At 51.7% G+C, this 24,181-nt stretch overlaps 1 protein-coding gene across 2 annotated transcripts in view; it reads right to left on the reverse strand.

Moving 5' to 3' along the window:
• The window catches only part of SLC38A10 (solute carrier family 38 member 10), a 124,881-nt gene that overhangs the window by 31,322 nt on the left and 69,378 nt on the right, over positions 1–24,181 (reverse strand). For both annotated transcript variants that reach the window (XM_068263016.1, XM_068263015.1), the window contains exon 10: positions 14,539–14,645. In XM_068263016.1, the coding sequence (XP_068119117.1) occupies positions 14,539–14,645 (107 nt within the window). The remainder of the gene's footprint in view (positions 1–14,538; positions 14,646–24,181) is intronic.

Raw genomic sequence — 24,181 nt, forward strand, 5'->3', positions numbered from 1 at the left:
AATTCTGATGTTCACTGGATGCTAACAGAAAAAAGTGCAGCATGCAGGACTTTTTTTTTGTTTAACCGCATCAAAAATCCGAACTGCAAGTTAAATTGCATCAAAATGGGAATCACATGTAGTGTAAAAGAGCCCTTAATGGTCTGGCACTATGGTTTAATAAATAGCAGCATTGACACAAATAAGCAATTGGTGAAGTGCATAACAAGATATGGCTGTACAGCAAACAGTACCTACAGAGCCATACAGAACCAAGTATGTGGTTTACGCTTTGCGGTGCCCGTGCCAACGTTTTTATGTTGGTAAAACCACCAGGATGGTCAAAGAGCGCATTTTGGAGCACATTCACTTGCTTCCTAAAAACAAAGGTTGCCCCAGGATTGTCGAACATATGTCAACTGTTCATCAAAGCAATCCAAATCTCCTTTCCTTTGCTTGCATAGATTTGTGCAAAACCCCTCGTAGAGGTGGTGATAAGAATTTTTTTTTACTTAGACAAGATGCGCATTGGATTTTAGGCACTGATGCTATGGGCCCTTTGGGTCTAAATGACTATGTCGATCTTGCTTGCTCCCTCGATCCTTGATTATCCATCTACTCTTGGTGCTCCTGTTTTTGCTCCTGAGCCACCTTCTGTTGCCCACCCATCTCCAACATGGCTTTTTTGTTATCTCCTTCACCAGTTGGCTGAAGGTGTAATGGTTAAGGGCTCTGCCTCTGACACAGGAGACCAGGGTTCGAATCTCGGCTCTGCCTGTTCAGTAAGCCAGCACTAATTCAGTAGGAGACCTTTGGCAAGTCTCCCTTACACTGCTAATGCCAATAGAGCGCGCCCTAGTGGCTGCTGCTCTGCTCTGGCGCTTTGAGTCCGCAAGGAGAAAAGCGCAATATAAATGTTATTTGTCTTGTCTTGTCTTTATTTTATTTTTGTATTTATAAAATTTTCATTAATAAATGTTTTGTCTTTTATTATTAATTTTTTGATTAGGAGATACGCCATGTTGGGTTCTGGATTGGGCCTCTCCTTTCTGGGGCCGTCCTTTAGCTCCCACCGGTGACGCTCTCACTATATGTGTATCATTTTTCTTTCTTTTCTTTTTTTCCTTTTTCTTTCTTTTTTCACTGATCACATTCTTGGTACACGTATTTTTTCTCCTCACTTCCCACCCTATCCAGGTCTTCCCTTTTTCCTTTCTTTGCTCCTAACAAAAAACCCTGTAAGTTGGCTGGAATTTTAGCTAATATAGCTTAATCGTATGTGAGAATGTCTCCATACGTCTATCCTGTTTCAGGTACACAATGTTTATGTGTGCCCGTCTTTGCGGTTCTGCCTCTGTTTTCTTTGGCCCGTGTATATCGGGCATGAGATAACCGAGGCTGCCATGGCAACCGCATTGGTGTACTGTGCGAGCGCTTGTCTAGCAGCTCCGTACACAGCAGGAATTCCGCACCTCACCATTGGCCAGCGTACAGCAGCGTCATCTATGACACGTATACGCGTCTTCGCTGCTATGGCCGTGCGTGTCACCAGCTTTCTCCAGGGTGGAGCTTTTTGGTTTTGGATTTCCAGAAGGGGTGGGTCTGCAGCGGCGGAACGGAGGTGCGTCACTAAGCACCTCCATTTACACCGCGCTGTGTATCCTGCACTTGTTGCACACCTCAGCCTCAGAAGAACACGAAACGGTCGTAAGGCCGTGCACCTCTTGGCACCCACACCCACGGCCTCCCATCCACACACAGGCATCAATCAAGACACCATGGTATGACACATCTCACCGATGTTTGCTGTACAGCCATATCTTGTTATGCACTTTACCAATTGCTTATTTGTGTCAATGCTGCTATTTATTAAACCATAGTGCCAGACCATTTCCCATCTCTGTTGTGCTTTCAAGGACTTTCATTATTTGGGTCTTGAGCACATGGTTCACTGGGTGTTCCTTCTTTTAAAGTGCCTGCCAACAGTAGCCTTGCCCGAGTGCCCGCTAGCTCTCCCACAACTTTAAAAGAGCCCTTAGATTGCAAGCTCACAAGTTCAGGGCTCTCTCACCCCTATGTGTCTTGGAATTTGCCATACATTTTGTTCACTGGTGTTACATTTGTCACTGTAATTGCTATGTCTGTATTATGTATATCCTTATATTATGTACCAGGGTAATATAGTCTGTTATTATGTACACCAGTGTCTATATTTGGTATATACCACTGTCTGTATTATTATGTACCTCATGTTTTGTTCTTGCTCTGTACCACAAAATATGTTGGCGCTTTGTAAATCAATGATAATAGAGTAAATAATAACATCATCATTATCGTTTAAAGAGAAAGTTGTGTGATGTCACGGAAGCACCGGGTCCCCCCCCCCCCCCCCCCCCCCCCCCATCAACATCCTGGAGAGACTGAAAAACATATCCTGGAAGAGTGACCCCTCTGCTGACCTTGCCAGTCCTGCTAGTAATGTCTCCTCTCCCTACAGACCAGCAGAGCGTCTGCCTAGCACTAGGGCAGAGATGTAGGGCGCAGGGCTGTGGCATTGCCAGGTCTGGGATTCTGCCGCTGACCTGACCTGCAATTCCCAACACATTCTATTGCTTCCCTTTCCTCCGCATTTCTGCACAGTCTCAGCCCAGCTGCAAGTGGGAGGGAAAGTAAGGTCACTGGACCACAGAGGCACTCTCTGATCTGCTGCACAGGCCTGATGGGAGAGGTGTGATCACTCCTGTATTAGAAGCTTGGCTTATCAAGGAGTATCGAACGGATGAAGTAACGCCACTTATGCTGGGAATACACGGTATGTTTATTTCCGCTGAGTACCGTGTATTCCCGCTGAATCGAGCCGCTGATAAAATCCGACGTGCCCGATTCCCCGCTCGATACCGCAGGCAGGACAATAGAAGAAAATGAGCAGAAGATAAGAAGCGCCCGCGGGGACGAGCGGGAGTCAATCCAGGCATCCGCGGGGACGAGCGGGAGTCGATCCAGGCATCCGCGGGGACGAGCGGGAGTCGATCCAGGCGTCCGCGGGGACGAGCGGGAGTCGATCCAGCAGCTCGATTTAGCGGGAATAAACGTACCGTGTATGCCCAGCATTACGCTGGCTTATCATGGAGTATTGTACACAGGCTCGTACTGGCCCAGCGAAGTGCCGATGTAAAGATCGGGAGGCCTTTGATAAACAATATGACGTCACCTGTCACATGACGTTGTGGGCCCCTCTCCTCTCTGCACTTCCTGCGTCTGAGCCAGCGGCTTAGTGGAGGCTAAGGAGGAACTTCGCCTGGCCAGCAGTCGCATCATGAAAAATGCTGCTGGCACAGGAATATGAGTAGACGGCCCTGGTGTATGCTGAACACTGAACTTTTATTGTTTTCAAAAACAGGAGTCTGTCACTCCTGCCTGGAGTAAAAGCTGACCACTCCACAGTTCTCAAACCCATCCCCCCATCCTCACAAGAAGGGCCTGCATCACCTGGAACATCCAGGAAGAATTCCCAAATCTCAAACATCCACTGTCTTGCACTGAACAGGTGGACTCACTCAATTACCATTCGCTCCTCAGAGCTATGTCCTCATACACGCACAGAAAGTCCGTGGTTAGCTAGCCAGTCCCGTTGTGCCACCGAAGCCGGAGGTAAATGCCGTCAGTGGGTCTGCTAATGCCAAGATATTACTGTTAACACTATAAGACCTCAGTTGGTTCACAAGGAACATTTATACAAAGGAAAGAGGTTGCGTCTCAACCTTGATTGAGGCCTACTGGCTGATTTATTACAAGTACCAAAGTGCAGAGCACGACGCTTCAACCAATGCGGTCTTTCTCAAATGCTTACAGAATGATTGTGCAAAACCACATTGAAAGCGGAACAGAAAATCAAAAAACAAAAGAGTTTCACTTACCTGCGGCTACGTCAGCCTCCTGCAGCCATCCTGTCCCCGCGTCGGTGCTCCACGATCCTCCGTTCCCCGCTGCCAGCTAATTTCATTTCCGTTGGCTTGTAAGTCGAGGGACCATTGCGCCTGCGCAGCCCTGCCTGCGTTCTGACCGCAATAGCGTCCTGCGCCAAATGCTATTGCGGATGGGAACGCAAGCAAAGATATGCGTGGCCAGAGCTGCGCAGGCGCAGTGGCCCGTCAGCGAAACCTAAACTAGCTGGCGGCGGGAGAACGGAGGATCGTGGAGGACTGGCGAGGGGACAAGACGGCTGCAAGGGGCGGGCAGAGGCCGCAGGAAAGTGAAACACTTTGTTTTGTTTTTTTTATCTTCAGTTTGCAATTCTCGCACCTGAATGTGGTTTTGCACAATCATTCTGTAATCACTTGAACTCTTGCACAGGACAGAAGGAAAAAACAAAGAAATGCACCCTGTATGTATTTAGAGAGTCTAATTCCCCCTCATCTGTGACTAGTTGTAATTTAATCTCTCATTTGTGTAAGCGGATAGCCTTGGCAGAGTAACTGATTTGTAAACACGGGATGTTAACCCTATGCCTGCTTCCATTAAAGCAGGAAGTAGACACTGCAGATTTATTGCAGGATCTTTATAAGCTGTAACAAAGAAATGTTTTTCTTTAAGGCAGGGGTCACACTTACTGGCTTTCGTACGCGTTTTCTGCACAGAAAAACTGACTTCAACTGAGAACTCATGTTAATCAATGAGCTAGGTCACACTTTAATGCAGATTTCGCATGCAGAAAAAAAACTGACATCTTGCGCAATTTGTCAGTTTTCTCTATAAATTACATTAGCTGTTGTAAGGTAGAGGTCACATTTGTCTTTCAGTTTTCTGAAAAGTGTAGAAACTGAAAGACAAATGTGACCCCTGCCTAAAGGTTAGTCTGCTGTTGCTTATCTTTTAGAGCAGAGAGGAAGTTCTGAGTTGAGGTCCGCTTTAACTAACTGCGCAGGTGCAGAACGCTCTCGTCAACGGGAGTGCAACCAAGGAGGCACGTGGCAAGGACCATGCATGTGCAATAGTCAGCGGCTACCGCGGCTGACAACAGGAGAATGCACAGGACCAGATAGATACCGAGGGAGCCCGAAGGCTACAGGGGGCTGGTGTAAGCCCCAGGTAAGTATAAATCCTTGTGTTGCATTTATCTCTGGTTTACTGTAAAGGATACCCGAGGTGACATGTGACATGATGAGATAGACATGTGTATGTACAGTGCCTAGCACAAAAATAACTAGGCTGTGTTCCTTTTTTTCTTTCTCTGCCTGAAAGAGTTAAACATCAGGTATGTAAGTGGCAGTTCCTGGCAGAATGGCAGAGTCAGGGCTGGGTCAGACTAGTGTGACCCTCACTGATAAGAAATTACAACTAAAAAAAAAAAAAAAAACAGGGCTGTGGGGTTGGAGTCGAGGAGTCGGGGCAATTTTGGGCACCCGGAGTCGGAGTCGTTGATTTCATAAACTGAGGAGTCGGAGTCGGGAGTCGGATTATTTTTGTACAAAATCCATAGCCCTGTTAAGTATTAGACTAAGGAGTCGGAGTCGAGGAGTCGGAGTCTGAGCCATTTTGGGTACCCGGAGTCGGAGTCGTGGTTTCAGAAACTGAGGAGTCGGAGTTGGAGTCGGAAGATTTTTGTACCGACTCCACAGCCCTGAAAAAAACTTTTCTAGCAGAAAATGGCTTCTGAGAGAAGAAAAGAGAGAAAAAGGTTGAATAGTTCATAGATTTTAGCTCTGGCATACTTCAAGGAATGGGTCATTGAGCAAAAACAATGAAACCGTAAAAACTTAAAAAGTAGATTTACATATAAAATATAACTGTGGAATATCTTAAAAAGTCATTTTTAGGAAAAGGAGGACACATACAATTGTTTATTTCATTAGTTTATGTTCACCTCGGGTGTCCCTTAAAGAGGTATTTCAACCAAGGATTGAACTTCATCCCAATTAGTAGCAAATACCCCATTTCCCACAAGAAATCTTTACCTTTTTTGGACTGGATCAGACAGTTTGCTGTCTGTGAACTACATTGCATTGTGGGAAATAACAGCTTTTTCCAACTGCCAAGCAAACAGTATCTCCCTCTATGCATAGAACTCTCAGTAGCCAACATTCTGCACAGATCACCTGGCTGCACATAAGATGTCACCACCAGTGATACATTTCAGAATGTAAATCAGGGAGAGGAAAGATTTTACAATGGGCAAACCCTGACTAAATAATCTTTAAATGATTTTTGTAAAAAGTAAGCCATTTTATTCCTTATGTTATTTTCAGTACAGTTCCCCTTTAGGGCCCGTTCACACCTGAGCGGGAATTGCACGATTCCCGCTCACGGCAAACCGCTAGCGGTTCTGCAAAAACCGCTACACAATGTAGCGAGTAGCAGTGTTCTCACTGCCGCGGTTGCGGTTAGCGATAACCGCAACCGCGCTGCATGCAGCGGTTTGCCGGTGACGAGCGCTCCGCGGTTTGCGATCGTGATTAGCGTGCATAGCACGCTAATCGCGATCGCTCTAAAACCGCCGCAGTGTACAGTGATTTTTCCGCCCTAATCGCGGGAAAATCACTCCCGCAAAACGCCGTCGGCAATCGCCAGCGTTCTGCAATTTTAAGTGTGAACGGGCCCTTAAGGTTATGTTTAAAGTGGACCTGAACTCTTCCGCAGGACAGAAGGAAAACTGAGAGAAACGCACCCTGTATGTATTTAGAGAGTTTTGCATGTCAAATTTCCCCTCAATCACAAGTGTAATTTGATCTATCAGCTGTGTCAGCCGAGGAATCGGCAGTCCTCAGCAGAGCAGCGAATATGTAAACACAGGATGTTAACCCTTTGTCTGCTTCCATGAAAGCAGGAAGTAGACACACTGCAGATTTATTGCAGGATTAGTATCAGCTGTAAGAAAGACATGTTTTTCATTAAAGGTTATCATGATGTTGCTTATCTTTTAGAGTTGAGAGGAAGCTCCGAGTTCAAGTCTGCTTTAAACTAGCCGTTCTGAGGCCTTGTTCACATTGCGTTCCATTTGCGTGTTCGTCCATGTTGGGCGGGTTTTATGGAGGGTTTTTCTTTTTGCAATTCCGGGCGATTACCTGAGTGTTTTTTTAAACGCTTTTCTAAGCAGTTTTGCCGAGTCATTGCGGTTTTTAACTTCCTGGCATCAGTCAGGAAGTTAACTCCTTGAACCGGAAGATTATAAATACAATGTATTTATTCTTAAAAACGCAAACGCAATCGTTGCACAAATGGATTTTGTGAGCGGTTTGCGTTTCTCTTATACCTTCCATTGAGGTGGAATTGCCCCAAAAATGGTCCAGGCACCGCTTTACTGAACGCACAGCGCACGACCCGCACTGATATCAACCTTCTCATAGACATTCATTGCACAAGCGTTTGGAGGGCGATTTTAATAATCGCCTGCGCGTGAAAAAAAGGATAAAAACTACTCCAGTGTGAACGAGCCCTGATGGTGATAAACGGACAGCCCGCAAATCCTTGAAAAGCCACTGAATGCGGTTTTCCCTAAGCGATCATACCTTAGGGCCCTTTTCCACTAGCGGCGATTGCGATGCTGAATCAAGCTACAGTTTGTGTTTTAACATAGGAATCGCGGTAGGTAATTTTCACTACCGCGATTTATTTTTTACTGAAACACGGTTTTTGCCGCGATTTTACTATGCAGTCCAGTGCATAGCAAAATCGCGATTGCAAACGCCGGGGAAATTTGTTACTTTGCTGAATCTCAATTTATAGCGTTCAGCGCGAATGCTAGCGATTGCTAGTGGAAAAGGGCCCTTACTGTATAGGCTGTACACACACTAGTAATCTCGTAATATGTTGGCGCTTTATAAATACAATAAATAGTAATAATACTAATCCTCCTGTATTTGCCTTGACTGAAACTTTAATAAACACTATTCTGTTTTTTTTTTGTTGTTTTTTAAATGCAGTTTTCCAGACATCTGAAATGCTGCCATTTTGAAGTGGGCCTATCAGTTGTTATGGATCTGGGAGGAAGTGGAGATAACAGGAAGCCCTTTCCAGTAATGGCGCTTATTGCGGCATGCGATGTGTCACAGCACAGCTAGGGGCTGCCCTGGCAGTTAATCTGCTGTATAGCCAGGCTCCAGGTGTGAGCCCCGCCTCTCAGGGGTCGCCCGCTGGCCATAGTGCCACATGAAACCAAGGACAAGCAAGGATTAATGGAAGGTCCGCAGGTTCCCATCTCTTCACAGCTTGGCTAATTTACTCCTTTAAACTTCCGCTGGCCTGTGAGGCCCGGGCTGGTCCCCTCCTCCTCCTGGAGACTGGGGGGGCTTCCTGTTGGCTGTAATTAACTACTTGTTGGCAGAATTATAAGGCGTTGGCGGTCCAGCTGGAACATCTGGACTGCACAGTTCCTGGAGGTGCTGGGCTGCCCTGCAGGACATTGCTCTGCATACTGCTCCTCTGCACTCTGCTGCTCTTCAGATATACTGCATAAGCATGAAGCTTCGATGTCAGGATGATACCATGTAATGGCTCCAGGAATGTGCTAATAAATGGTATCATCCTGATTCAAAACGTCTTGCTTTTACTGATGGCTAACACGGTACAACACTCTACTGCTTCAGATATCCTGCATGAGGACCTGTCACAAGAGGGCCTGACATCACAGGAGGAGAGGGAGGAGGCTGCATGTATTGTTCTATGGAGAGGGGAGGAAAGGCAGGAGGCTGCATGTACTGTCCTATGGAGAGGGGAGGAGAGGCTGCATGTGCTGTCCTATGGAGAGGGAAGGAGAGGCAGGAGGCTGCATGTACTGTCCTATGGAGAGGGGAGGGAGAAGCAGGAGGCTGCATGTACTGTAGTATGGAGAGAGGAGAAGAGGCAAGAGGCTGCATGTGCTGTCCTATGGAGAAGGGAGGAGAGGCAGGAGGCTGCATGTACTGTCCTATGGAAATGGGAGGAGAGGCAGGAGGCTGCATGTACTGTCCTATGGAGAGGGGAGGGAGAAGCAGGAGGCTGCATGTACTGTAGTATGGAGAGAGGAGAAGAGGCAAGAGGCTGCATGTGCTGTCCTATGGAGAAGGGAGGAGAGGCAGGAGGCTGCATGTACTGTCCTATGGAAATGGGAGGAGAGGCAGGAGGCAGCATGTACTGTCCTATGGAGAGGGGAGGAGAGGCAGGAGGCTGCATGTACTGTCCTATGGAGAGGGGAGGGAGAAGCAGGAGGCTGCATGTACTGTAGTATGGAGAGAGGAGAAGAGGCAGGAGGCTGCATGTGCTGTCCTATGGAGAGGGGAGGAGAGGCAGGAGGCTGCATGTACTGTTCTATGGAGAGGGGAGGAGAGGCAGGAGGCGGCATGTACTGTCATATGGAGAGGGGAGGAGAGGCAGGAGGCTGCATGTACTGTCCTATGGAGAGGGGAGGAGAGGCAGGAGGCTGCATGTACCGTCCTATGGAGAGGGGAGGGAGAAGCAGGAGGCTGCATGTACTGTAGTATGGAGAGAGGAGAAGAGGCAGGAGGCTGCATGTGCTGTCCTATGGAGAGGGGAGGAGAGGCAGGAGGCTGCATGTACTGTCCTATGGAGAGGGGAGGAGAGGCAGGAAGCTGCATGTACTGTCCCCTATGGAGAGGAGGAGAGGCAGGAGGCTGCATGTACTGTCCTATGGAGAGAGGAGAAGAGGCAGGAGGCTGCATGTACTGTCCTATGGAGAGGGGAGGAAAGGCAGGAAGCTGCATGTACTGTCCCCTATGGAGAGGAGGAGAGGCAGGAGGCTGCATGTACTGTCCTATGGAGAGAGGAGAAGAGGCAGGAGGCTGCATGTACTGTCCTATGGAGAGGGGAGGAGAGGCAGGAGGCTGCATGTACTGTCCTATGGAGAAGGGAGGAGAGGCAGGAGGCTGCATGTACTGTCCTATGGAGAGGGGAGGAGAGGGAGGAGGCTGCATGTACTGTCCTATGGAGAGGGGAGGAGAGGCAGGAGGCTGCATGTACTGTCCTATGGAGAGGGGAGGAGAGGCAGGAGGCTGCATGTACTGTCCTATGGAGAGGGGAGGGAGAGGCAGGAGGCTGCATGTACTGTCCTATGGAGAGGGGAGGAGAGGCAGGAGGCTGCATGTACTGTCCTATGGAGAGGGGAGGAGAGGCAGGAGGCTGCATGTACTGTCCTATGGAGAGGGGAGGAGACTGCATGTACTGTCCTATGGAGAGAAGAGGCAGGAGGCAGCATGTACTGTCCTATGGAGAGGGGAGGAGAGGCAGGAGGCTGCATGTACTGTCCTATGGAAATGGGAGGAGAGGCAGGAGGCAGCATGTACTGTCCTATGGAAATGGGAGGAGAGGCAGGAGGCAGCATGTACTGTCCTATGGAGAGGGGAGGAGAGGCAGGAGGCTACATGTACTGTCCCTATGGAGAGAGGAGGAGAGGCAGGAGGCTACATGTACTGTCCTATGGAGAGGGGAGGAAAGGCAGGAGGCTGCATGTACTGTCCTATGGAGAGGGGAGGGAGAGGCAGGAGGCTGCATGTACTGTCCTATGGAGAGGGGAGAGGGAGGAGGCTGCATCTATTGTTCTATGGAGAGGGGAGGAGAGGCAGGAGGCTGCATGTACTGTCCTATGGAGAGGGGAGGAGAGGCAGGAGGCTGCATGTACTGTCCTATGGAGAGGGGAGGAGAGGCAGGAGGCTGCATGTACTGTCCTATGGAGAGGGGAGGGAGAGGCAGGAGGCTGCATGTACTGTCCTAATGGAGAGGGGTGGAGAGGCAGGAGGCTACATGTACTGTCCTATGGAGAGGGGTGGAGAGGCAGGAGGCTGCATGTACTGTCCTAATGGAGAGGGGTGGAGAGGCAGGAGGCTACATGTACTGTCCTATGGAGAGGGGAGGAGAGGCAGGAGGCTGCATGTACTGTCCTATGGAGAGGGGAGGGAGAGGCAGGAGGCTGCATGTACTGTCCTAATGGAGAGGGGTGGAGAGGCAGGAGGCTACATGTACTGTCCTATGGAGAGGGGAGGGAGAGGCAGGAGGCTGCATGTACTGTCCTAATGGAGAGGGGTGGAGAGGCAGGAGGCTGCATGTACTGTCCTATGGAGAGGGGAGGGAGAGGCAGGAGGCTGCATGTACTGTCCTAATGGAGAGGGGAGGAGAGGCAGGAGGCTGCATGTACTGTAATATGGAGAGGGGAGGAGAGGCAGGAGGCTGCATGTACTGTCGTATAGAGAGGAGGAGAGGCAGGAGGCTGCATGTACTGTCCTAGGGAGAGGGGAAGAGAGGCAGGAGGCTGCATGTACTGTCCTATGGAGAGGGGAAGAGAGGCAGGAGGCTGCATGTACTGTCCTATGGAGAGGAGAGGCAGGAGGCTGCATGTACTGTCCTATGGAGAGGGGAGGAGAGGCAGGAGGCTGCATGTACTGTCCTATGGAGAGAGGAGGAGAGGCAGGAGGCTGCATGTACTGTCCTATGGAGAGAGGAGGAGAGGCAGGAGGCTGCATGTACTGTCCTATGGAGAGGGGAGGAGAGGCAGGAGGCTGCATGTACTGTCCTATGGAGAGGGGAGGAGAGGCAGGAGGCTGCATGTACTGTCCTATGGAGAGGGGAGGAGAGGCAGGAGGCTGCATGTACTGTCCTATGGAGAGGGGAGGAGAGGCAGGAGGCTGCATGTACTGTCCTATGGAGAGGGGAGGAGAGGCAGGAGGCTGCATGTACTGTCCTATGGAGAGAGGAGGAGAGGCAGGAGGCTGCATGTACTGTCCTATGGAGAGGGGAGGAGAGGCAGGAGGCTGCATGTACTGTCCTATGGAGAGGGGAGGAGAGGCAGGAGGCTGCATGTACTGTCCTATGGAGAGGGGAGGGGAGGAAGGAGGCTGCATGTACTGTCCTATGGAGAGGGGAGGAGAAACAGGAGGCTGCATGTACTGTCCTATGGACAGGGGAGGAGAGGCAGGAGGCTGCATGTACTGTCCTACGGAGAGGGGAGGAGAGGCAGGAGGCTGCATGTACTGTCCTATGGACTGGGGAGGAGAGGCAGGAGGCTGCATGTACTGTCCTATGGAGAGGGGAGGAGAGGCAGGAGGCTGCATGTACTGTCCTATGGAGAGGGTAGGAGAGGCAGGAGGCTGCATGTACTGTCCTATGGAGAGGGGAGGAGAGGCAGGAGGCTGCATGTACTGTCCTATGGAGAGGGGAGGAGAGGCAGGAGGCTGCATGTACTGTCCTATGGAGAGGGGAGGAGAGGCAGGAGGCTGCATGTACTGTCCTATGGAGAGGGGAGGAGAGGCAGGAGGCTGCATGTACTGTCCTATGGAGAAGGGAGGAGAGACAGGAGGCTGCATGTACTGTCCTATGGAGAGGGGAGGAGGCTTCATGTACTGTCCTATGGAGAGGAGAGGCAGGAGGCTGCATGTACTGTCCTATGGAGAGGGGAGGAGAGGCAGGAGGCTGCATGTACTGTCCTATGGAGAGGGGAGGAGAGGCAGGAGGCTGCATGTACTGTCCTATGGAGAGGGGAGGAGAGGCAGGAGGCTGCATGTACTGTCCTATGGAGAGGGGAGGAAGGAGGCTGCATGTACTGTCCTATGGAGAGGGGAGGAGAAACAGGAGGCTGCATGTACTGTCCTATGGACAGGGGAGGAGAGGCAGGAGGCTGCATGTACTGTCCTACGGAGAGGGGAGGAGAGGCAGGAGGCTGCATGTACTGTCCTATGGACTGGGGAGGAGAGGCAGGAGGCTGCATGTACTGTCCTATGGAGAGGGGAGGAGAGGCAGGAGGCTGCATGTACTGTCCTATGGAGAGGGGAGGAGAGGCAGGAGGCTGCATGTACTGTCCTATGGAGAGGGGAGGAGAGGCAGGAGGCTGCATGTACTGTCCTATGGAGAGGGGAGGAGAGGCAGGAGGCTGCATGTACTGTCCTATGGAGAAGGGAGGAGAGACAGGAGGCTGCATGTACTGTCCTATGGAGAGGGGAGGAGGCTTCATGTACTGTCCTATGGAGAGGAGAGGCAGGAGGCTGCATGTACTGTCCTATGGAGAGGGGAGGAGAGGCAGGAGGCTGCATGTACTGTCCTATGGAGGGGGGAGGAGGGGCAGGAGGCTGCATGTGCTGTCCTATGGAGAGAGGAGGAGAGGCAGGAGGCTGCATGTACTGTCCTATGGAGAGGGGAGGAGAGGCAGGAGGCTGCATGTACTGTCCTATGGAGAGGGGAGGAGAGGCAGGAGGCTGCATGTACTGTCCTATGGAGAGGGGAGGAGAGGCAGGAGGCTGCATGTACTGTCCTATGGAGAGGGGAGAAGAGGCAGGAGGCTGCATGTACTGTCCTATGGAGAGGGGAGGAGAGGCAGGAGGCTTCATGTACTGTCCTATGGAGAGGAGAGGCAGGAGGCTGCATGTACTGTCCTATGGAGAGGGGAGGAGAGGCAGGAGGATGCATGTACTGTCCTATGGAGAGGGAAGGAGAGGAAGGAGGCTGCATGTACTGTCCTATGGAGAGGGGAGGAGAGACAGGAGGCTGCATGTACTGTCCTATGGACAGGGGAGGAGAGGCAGGAGGCTGCATGTACTGTCCTATGGAGAGGGGAGGAGAGGCAGGAGGCTGCATGTACTGTCCTATGGAGAGGGGAGGAGAGGAAGGAGGCTGCATGTACTGTCCTATGGAGAGGGGAGGAGAGACAGGAAGCTGCATGTACTGTCCTATGGAGAGGGGAGGAGAGGCAGGAGGCTGCATGTACTGTCCTATGGAGAGGGGAGGAGAGGCAGGAGGCTGCATGTACTGTCCTATGGAGAGGGGAGGAGAGGCAGGAGGCTGCATGTACTGTCCTATGGAGAGGGGAGGAGAGGAAGGAGGCTGCATGTACTGTCCTATGGAGAGGGGAGGGAGGGGCAGGAGGCTGCATGTACTGTCCTATGGAGAGGGGAGGAGAGGCAGGAGGCTGCATGTACTGTCCTATGGAGAGGGGAGGAGAGGAAGGAGGCTGCATGTACTGTCCTATGGAGAGGGGAGGAGAGGCAGGAGGCTGCATGTACTGTCCTATGGAGAGGGGAGGAGAAACAGGAGGCTGCATGTACTGTCCTATGGACAGGGGAGGAGAGGCAGGAGGCTGCATGTACTGTCCTACGGAGAGGGGAGGAGAGGCAGGAGGCTGCATGTACTGTCCTATGGACTGGGGAGGAGAGGCAGGAGGCTGCATGTACTGTCCTATGGAGAGGGGAGGAGAGGCAGGAGGCTGCATGTACTGTCCTATGGAGAGGGGAGGAGAGGCAGGAGGCTGCATGTACTGTCCTATGGGGAGGAGAGGCAGGAGGCTGCATGTACTGTCCTATGGAGAGGGGAGGAGAGGCAGGAGGCTGCATGTACTGTCCTATGGAGAGGGGAGGAGAGGCAGGAGGCTACATGCACTGTAGTATGGAGGGGGGAGGGGAGATGGGAAGTATACAGGAGCAAACCAGAAAAAAGTATCTGAACCTGCTGATTGCTCATTACATTCTATACAGGCATCAGAGATGTGGTAGAAATGATCAGGAACAATCAGAAGTATGATGTCTGTATTTTCCTTAGGAAAAGCGGAACAGGGGGAGGAACAGAGGGTGGTACTGGGGCGGAGCTTACCTGTGATGTCAGCCCTTTGTTGTGGATCTTCTTGTAGATGAGGGCCGGCAGGATAAAGCAGATCAGGCTCCCCATTGTTGCTCCCGTCAGACCCAGGATTGTTTCCACTGAAAAAAAAAATGCACAGTAATCATTTCCAGCGTAGCAACCAGCGAGGGCAGACGCTCAGCGCGCAGCCGGGGAGGGAGGGCAGACGCTCAGCGCGCAGCCGGGGAGGAAGGGCAGACGCTCAGCGAGCAGCCGGGGAGGGAGGGCAGACACTCAGCGAGCAGCCGGGGAGGGAGGGCAGACGCTCAGCGAGCAGCCGGGGAGGGAGGGCAGACGCTCAGTGAGCAGCCGGGGAGGGAGGGCAGACGCTCAGCGAGCAGCCGGGGAGGGAGGGCAGACGCTCAGCGAGCAGCCGGGGAGGGAGGGCAGACGCTCAGCGAGCAGCCGGGGACGGAGGGCAGACGCTCAGCGCGCAGCCGGGAGGGAGGGCAGATGCTCAGCGCGCAGCCGGGGAGGGAGGGCAGACGCTCAGCGCGCAGCCGGGGAGGGAGGGCAGACGCTCAGCGAGCAGCCGGGGAGGGAGGGCAGACGCTCAGCGCGCAGCCGGGGAGGGAGGGCAGACGCTCAGCGCGCAGCCGGGGAGGGAGGGCAGACGCTCAGCGGGCAGCCGGGGAGGGAGGGCAGACGCTCAGCGGGCAGCCGGGGAGGGAGGGCAGACGCTCAGCGGGCAGCCGGGGAGGGAGGGCAGACGCTCAGCGGGCAGCCGGGGAGGGAGGGCAGACGCTCAGCGGGCAGCCGGGGAGGGAGGGCAGACGCTCAGCGCGCAGCCGGGGAGGGAGGGCAGACGCTCAGCGCGCAGCCGGGGAGGGAGGGAAGACGCTCAGCGCGCAGCCGGGGAGGGAGGGAAGACGCTCAGCGCGCAGCCGGGGAGGGAGGGCAGACGCTCAGCGCGCAGCCGGGGAGGGAGGGCAGACGCTCAGCGGGCAGCCGGGGAGGGAGGGCAGACGCTCAGCGGGCAGCCGGGGAGGGAGGGCAGACGCTCAGCGCGCAGCCGGGGAGGGAGGGCAGACGCTCAGCGCGCAGCCGGGGAGGGAGGGCAGACGCTCAGCGCGCAGCCGGGGAGGGAGGGCAGACGCTCAGCGCGCAGCCGGGGAGGGAGGGCAGACGCTCAGCGCGCAGCCGGGGAGGGAGGGCAGACGCTCAGCGCGCAGCCGGGGACGGAGGGCAGACGCTCAGCGCGCAGCCGGGGACGGAGGGCAGACGCTCAGCGCGCAGCCGGGGACGGAGGGCAGACGCTCAGCGCGCAGCCGGGGAGGGAGGGCAGACGCTCAGCGCGCAGCCGGGGAGGGAGGGCAGACGCTCAGCGCGCAGCCGGGGACGGAGGGCAGACGCTCAGCGAGCAGCCGGGGAGGGAGGGCAGACGCTCAGCGAGCAGCCGGGGAGGGAGGGCAGACGCTCAGCGAGCAGCCGGGGAGGGAGGGCAGACGCTCAGCGAGCAGCCGGGGAGGGAGGGCAGACGCTCAGCGCGCAGCCGGGGAGGGAGGGCAGACGCTCAGCGCGCAGCCGGGGAGGGAGGGCAGACGCTCAGCGCGCAGCCGGGGAGGGAGGGCAGACGCTCAGCGCGCAGCCGGGGAGGGAGGGCAGACGCTCAGCGCGCAGCCGGGGAGGGAGGGCAGACGCTCAGCGCGCAGCCGGGGAGGGAGGGCAGACGCTCAGCGCGCAGCCGGGGAGGGAGGGCAGACGCTCAGCGCGCAGCCGGGGAGGGAGGGCAGACGCTCAGCGCGCAGCCGGGGAGGGAGGGCAGACGCTCAGCGCGCAGCCGGGGAGGGAGGGCAGACGCTCAGCGCGCAGCCGGGGACGGAGGGCAGACGCTCAGCGCGCAGCCGGGGACGGAGGGCAGACGCTCAGCGCGCAGCCGGGGACGGAGGGCAGACGCTCAGCGAGCAGCCGGGGAGGAAGGGCAGACGCTCAGCGAGCAGCCGGGGAGGGAGGGCAGACGCTCAGAGCGCAGCCGGGGAGGGAGGGCAGACGCTCAGCGCGCAGCCGGGGAGGGAGGGCAGACGCTCAGCGCGCAGCCGGGGAGGGAGGGCAGACGCTCAGCGCGCAGCCGGGGAGGGAGGGCAGACGCTCAGCGCGCAGCCGGGGAGGGAGGGCAGACGCTCAGCGCGCAACCGGGGAGGGAGGGCAGACGCTCAGCGCGCAGCCGGGGAGGGAGGGAAGTTGCTGACCGCGCAGCCGGGGAGGGAGGGCAGACGCTCAGCGAGCAGCCGGGGAGGGAGGGCAGACGCTCAGAGCGCAGCCGGGGAGGGAGGGCAGACGCTCAGCGCGCAGCCGGGGAGGGAGGGCAGACGCTCAGCGCGCAGCCGGGGAGGGAGGGCAGACGCTCAGCGCGCAGCCGGGGAGGGAGGGCAGACGCTCAGCGCGCAGCCGGGGAGGGAGGGCAGACGCTCAGCGCGCAGCCGGGGAGGGAGGGCAGACGCTCAGCGCGCAGCCGGGGAGGGAGGGAAGTTGCTGACCGCGCAGCCGGGGAGGGAGGGCAGACGCTCAGCGCGCAGCCGGGGAGGGAGGGCAGGCGCTCAGCGCGCAGCCGGGGAGGGAGGGCAGGCGCTCAGCGCGCAGCCGGGGAGGGAGGGCAGGCGCTCAGCGCGCAGCCGGGGAGGGAGGGCAGACGCTCAGCGAGCAGCCGGGGAGGGAGGGCAGACGCTCAGCGCGCAGCCGGGGAGGGAGGGCAGACGCTCAGCGCGCAGCCGGGGAGGGAGGGCAGACGCTCAGCGAGCAGCCGGGGAGGGAGGGCAGACGCTAAGCGCGCAGCCGGGGAGGGAGGGCAGACGCTCAGCGCGCAGCCGGGGAGGGAGGGCAGACGCTCAGCGCGCAGCCGGGGAGGGAGGGCAGACGCTCAGCGCGCAGCCGGGGAGGGAGGGCAGACGCTCAGCGCGCAGCCGGGGAGGGAGGGAAGACGCTCAGCGCGCAGCCGGGGAGGGAGGGAAGACGCTCAGTGCGCAGCCGGGGTGGGAGGGAAGACGCTCAGCGAGCAGCCGGGGAGGGAGGGCAGACGCTCAGCGCGCAGCCGGGGAGGGAGAAAGGGCAGCTGCGGAGGGTGCAGTGCAGGAAACCAAAACAACCATCAGAAATATATAGGACTTATAAAGGAAATTTATAGGACTCTTTAATTACAGGATACCCGAAGTGACATGTGACATGAGATAGACGTGTATGTACAGTGCCTAGCACACAGATAACTATGCTGTGCTTTTTTTCTCTCTGTCTGAAAGAGTTAAATATCAGGTATGTAAGTGGCTGACTCACTCCGGACTCAGACGGGAAGTGACAACAGTGTGACCCTCACTGATAAGAAATTCCAACTATAAAACACTTTCCTAGCAGAAAATAGCTTCTGAGAGCAAGAAAGAGATACAAAGGGGAATTTCTTATCAGGGAGGGTCACACTGTAGTCACTTCCCGTCTAAGTCCGGACTGAGTCAGCCACTTACATACCTGATATTTAACTCTTTCAGGCAGAGAAAGAAAAAAGGGAACACAGCATAGTTATTTGTGTGTTAGGCACTGTACATACACATGTCTATCTCATACTGTCACATGTCACTACTTCGGGTATCCTTTAACCACTTAAGGACTGCAGTCATAAAACCCCTTAAAGAGACTCTGTAACAATAAAAAGATCCCCTGGGGGGTACTCACCTCGGGTGGGGGAAGCCTCCGGATCCTAATGAGGCTTCCCACGCCGTCCTCTGTCCCACGGGGGTCTCTCCGCAGCCCTCCGAACAGCCGGCGACTGTGCCGACTGTCATTTCAATATTTACCTTTGCTGGCTCCAGCGGGGGCGCTGTGGCGGCTTTCCATTCCGAACTACACGGAAATACCCGATCTCATTCGGGTCCGCTCTACTGCGCAGGCGCAGGAAACTTGCGCCTGCGCAGTAGAGCGGACCCGACGGCGATCGGGTATTTCCGTGTAGTTCGGAGCCGACAGCCGTCAGAGCGCCTGCGCAGGAGCCAGGAAGGTAAATAATGACGTCACCGCTGCCCGGACTCCACGGAGGGCTGCAGCGAGACCCCTGACGGATGGAGGACGGCGTGGGAAGCCTAATTAGGATCCGGAGGCTTCCCCCACCCGAGGTGAGTACCCCCCAGGGGATCTTTTTATGTTACAGTTCCTCTTTAAGGACCAGAGCCTTTTTTTTCCATTCAGACCACTGCAGCTTTCACTGTTTATTGCTCGCTCATACAACGTACCACCTAAATGAATTTTACCTCCTTTTCTTGTCCCTAATACAACTTTCTTTTGGTGCTATTTGATTGCTGCTGTGATTTTTAGTTTTTATTATATTCATCAAAAAAGACATGAATTTTGTCAAAAAAAAAAAATGATTTTTTTAACTTTCTGTGATACAATTTTTCAAATAAAGTAAAATTACTATATACATTTTTGTCCAAATTTATTGTGCTACATGTCTTTGATAAAAAAAACATTCAGTGTATATTTATTGGTTTGGGTAAAAGTTATAGCGTTTACAAACTATGGTGCCAAAAGTGAATTTTCCCATTTTGGAGCATCTCTGACTTTTCTGACCACCTGTCATGTTTCATGAGGGGCTAGAATTCCAGTATAGTATAAATACCCCCCAAATGACCCCATTTTGGAAAGAAGACATCCCAAAGTATTCACTAAGAGGCATGGTAAGTTCATAGAAGATTTTATTTTTTGCCACAAGTTAGCGGAAAATGACACTTTGTGACCAAAAAAAAAAAAAAAAGTTTCCATTTCTGCTAACTTGTGACAAACAGAATAGAAATCTGCCATGGACTCATCATGCCCCTCTCTGAATACTTTGGGATGTCTACTTTCCAAAATGAGGTCACTTGTGGGGTATGTTTTCTTTCCTGGCATTTTGGGGGTGCTAAATTGTAAGCACCCCTGTAAAGCCTAAAGGTGCTCATAGGACTTTGGGCCCCTTAGCGCACCTAGGCTGCAAAAAAGTGTCACACATGTGGTATCACCGTACTCAGGAGAAATAGTATAATGTGTTTTGGGGTGAATTTTTACACATACCCATGCTGGGTGGGAGAAATATCTCTGTAAATGAGAGTGGGGTTCCTATACTGCCCTGGCATTTTAGGGGCCCTAAATCGTGAGGAGTAGTCTTGAAACCAAATGTCTCAAAATGACCTGTGAAATCCTAAAGGTACTTATTGGACTTTGGGCCCCTTAGCGCAGTTAGGGTGCACAAAAGTGCCACACGTGGTACCGCCGTACTCAGGAGAAGTAGTATAATGGAATAATATCAGACTTCAGGAATTCACCTCTATCCCAGACCCCTCTCTATGGGCAGACAAAGGAATTCTGAAATTACGGGATATTGTGGGCAACGATGGTCTCCTCTCATTTGATACGCTAAAAGCTCATTATTCACTGCCGAATTTTATGTATTTTAGATACATACAGTTAAGGCACGCCTACAATTCCCAATTCAATTCCTGTCCTATAATTCTCCAATCCAACTCAGCTGAACAGTTGATGATGCATTCTGGACTAACAGGTATCACATCTCAATTATATACGTTACTACTTTCTCATGAAATCACTCCTTTTAAAAAGCCGCTTAAATTATGGCAACGAGACTTCCCAGAACTTTCTGAGAAAGATTGGGAAGGCATTGTATCTGATTTTATAAAAACACCTATTGCAGCTCGCCATAGATTAACTGCTCTCAAATATCTCTATAGAACGTATATTACTCCCCGAAGATTATCTCAAATGCACCACGGCACATCTGATGTCTGCTGGAGATGTGGGGCTGGGAATGCAGGCTTTATTCATATCTTCTGGGACTGCCCAAAAATCCACCACTTCTGGTCACAAATACATGATCTACTAGTGACACTTGTGGCTCCTCAGATCCCCTTCACAGGCTTAGCCATGCTCCTTAACCACTTTGGTGATATCCCACTAGGGGGGAAAAAGACATACCTTACTCAATTACTACTATTCTATGCTAGACGAGCCATAGCATTAACCTGGACCAACGATTCTAGAGTTTAGATCACAAGTTAACAATGATCTGCCCATATACAAAAATATATGAGAGTAGAGGTTCACTTAAAAAATTCTATAAAATCTGGGGGAACTGGCTATATACGTTCCATATTAATATTTAAGCGGCAATATCAATTTTGCATTGCTAATGCCAAACAATTCTCTTGTATTATATGATGTACTAAGAGGGAGGAATGAGGGGTGGGCCTGGGAAGGGAACCGGGATATGCTGTAAATGTTATTGTTGTATGTTGTATTTTACAAAAATAAAAATTGTTTTCTCAAAAACTGTCCAATTTCTAGCGAAAAATCGTTCGAGCGATCAGAAATTCTGATCGGATTGGTTCTAAATAACCTCCGTTGATGGACACAATCGATTATGATCGAGTGAAAAAAATGTCGTCCGAATGAATTTTCGTTGAAGCAAAATTTGGATTTTCTTGTCGGTTGTGATAGATAGGAAGCAAAGATTGGTTCATTGATGGTGTAGTGAACGATGTATTACAATATTTCACTTCCGATCAGAATTTCTGATCGCTCAAACGATTTTTCGCTAGAAATTGGATCATTAGTGGCCACCTTAACGGCCATGACGAGCCCCAGGACCCAACGCCCATCGGCATTACGTGGTCCTGGGCATGCCACTTTGCTGCCGCTCATAGGTAGTGGGCGGTAGGCAAGTGGTTAAGCACTTTCCTGATTCAAAGACATCTGTTCTAGGTATCATATAAAAAGCTCCAAATAGATGATGATGAGGAATATGGAGGCTGCCATATTTATTTCTTTTTAAGCAATACCAGTTGCCTGGCTACCCTTCTGCCCTTCTTCGGCCAATCACAACACTTTGTGCTGTAAAAGGGTGCTGTGATTGGAGAACTATTTCCTAAGAGGGTTCCTGTTGGGTGCCCTAAAATAGACTAGCACCTGATGAAAATTGGGTATTGAATGGGGACTCCAGTGAAAATAATGTAATAAAAAAAAGGGCTTAATTTTTACAATGATTATGTATAAATGATTTAGTCAGTGCTTTTTCATTGTAAAATCTTTCCTCTCCCTGATTTACATTCTGACATTTATCACATGGTGGCATTTTTACTGCTGGCAGGTGATGTCACTGGAAGTAGCTGCTGCTTGCTTTTTTGGCAGTTGGTAACAGCTGTAAACAGCTATTTCCCACAATGCAAAGAGGTTCACAGACAGGAGACTGCCAGGACCATGGTCCTCACAGTTTCCTGTGGGAGGGGTTTAACCACAATATCAGCCATACAGAGCCCCCTGATGATCAGTTTGTGAAAAGTAATAGATTTCTCATGGGAAAGGGGGTATCAGCTACTGATTGGGATGAAGTTCAGTTCTTGGTCAGGGTTTCTCTTTAAGATTGTGAGCCCATAATTCTCTGGAAAGCATTACAGAGACGGTATCGGTCCTATAGGAGTGCATAATAATAGTGACCGGAACCAAAAAAATCAATAGATTCTGCCACCGCACCAAAGCAGTAATGGCTGCCGGGGTGTGACCCCCTCTATTTTTAGCATATGAATACACAATGACGTCACACTGGGGACTGCCAGTAAGTTCAGATGCTTCTGCCCCGCCATTCGGAACACTGGGCGGAGACAACTGCTTCGGCACCAGCCATCAGGAAAGTGGGGCGGAGTCTTGAGAAAGACAATTCTGGCAGGTAAGCATGCATCTTTTAATTTAAACTCTGACCCCTCGTATCAGACTAATTTATTTTGATTCTGGTTGTCCGGAAATGTAAAGCCCCGTACACACGTATGAGTACTGCCACCTGCAAAGATCAGGATTCAATCCTTGAAGTGAAAATGTGGGAGCCACTCTTGTACAGACGTGTCACTAGCCTAGAGTCTAGCGATGGGTCTGTCACTATTGGAGGACAGAGGATGCATAGCACATGACAGGACAGCTTCCAACAGACAGAAAAAGGAGGCGAATATTGAACTTCAGGATTGACTGGGCTTGCTTAAAGGAAACCTAAAGTGACAGTAAGGTGTCCAGTTTAACTTACTTGGGGCTTCTTCCCTGTAGACCTTCTGGTCTCGCGCTGTCTTTCTGCTCTCCTCCATACAGCAGCTGCCCCTTGATTGTGCTCCCCTGGCCAGCAGTGTTCAAAATTTGCAACTGTGCATGCGCTGAATGCTCCCAGCAATGGAAGTGCGATCTAGGAAAAGCACGGCTGCGCAGCCAGCGTTCAGAGGGGCACAGCGGCTGAATGAAGCAGAACTGAATAACTGAGAGGGACCAGGATGACTAAAGGAGGCTGGAAGAAGCCAAGTAAATTTGAGGGGGGGGGGGGGGGGGGGGGGAGTTATGTTCATGCACTAAATTTCCTGCTGAAAAAGTTCTAAACAGCTGTTTCGGCACCAAGCACCATTTTTAGCACCCAGGGCATCTCAATTTTACATTAAATATGCATGCCAACAATGTGGCTTATTATTAACCATTTTATTCATCACTACAGTAATTCTACTTCCTCTGACACTCCTAAGCCACGAGGACGTAAATATACGTCTTGTAGCTGAAGCAGTGCTGTGCAGGATTGGGCTTGCTCCTGTGCACACCTCCGGCACTATCTGCTGCAGCACTAATTGGTGAACAGGAATATGTGTTCCCTGAACCAATAATATGGATTTTTACCATTAAAAATACATTTATTTTCTCAGTTCAGTGAAAAATACACACAGTAGCATTATTTTAGAATCAAATATCTTCACCATAAATTGTGACAGGAACATAATCTAAGTTTTGTGATAAACAGTAGAAATAGCCAAACAAAATTTGTGTTTTTTATCTACAGTAGCACTTTTTATTTTTAAACTGGAGTTGGTAAAACTGAGAAATAGTCTGTTTTTTTCCATTTTTTCCTCTTCTTCCGATTAAAAATACAAAATTGTTCGGGGTAAAAATGCCATACAATGAAAGCCTAGTTGTTCTTGAAAAGAACAATATATATTTCATTTAGGTGTCAAAAGTAGCGATAAACTTATTGCTGATTAAATAGGGACATAGATAAAATTTTAAAACTGCTCTGGTCCATAAGGGGGAAACAAGGTCTAGATGCAAAGTGGTTAAATAAAAACTAACATTTTACCTTTCCTTTATATATTTAAAAGTTTAGCAGAAGGTTTTATTATCCTACTTCCCAGGCCTGCCCAACCGCAAAAATTTCAGGCAGATAATTATTGTGTCCAATTATTGTATTGCACATATTTGCAGAGGGCAAAACAAAAGCTTTCATCATCAGGGGGAGGGATAGTACACTATGCTTCAAAGAGTTAGAGAAGTCACAGATCCCATCTTCACAACTGCTCCTGGATAAATAATGAGCAGCTAGAAGGGAAGAGGGGAACATGGCAGCTCTTATAGCTATTAAAAACCAGGACAAAGTACAGGAAAAAAAAGTGGCGGTTGGTTTCCTTGAACCCAGCATCTCTACGTATTTTAGGTCTGTTTTAACTTGTCTGCAAGGTTTATTTTTTATGTTTTGAAGATAATCTAATTAAAGAAGTCCAGGAATGTGGATGGTGATCAGTTTCTAGAAGACTGGAATTTCCCTTTAAGAATGAACAGCCCACCCCCA

The sequence above is a fragment of the Hyperolius riggenbachi genome, chromosome 12 (genome assembly GCF_040937935.1).
Source record: "Hyperolius riggenbachi isolate aHypRig1 chromosome 12, aHypRig1.pri, whole genome shotgun sequence".
NCBI classification, from domain to species: Eukaryota; Metazoa; Chordata; class Amphibia; order Anura; family Hyperoliidae; genus Hyperolius; species Hyperolius riggenbachi.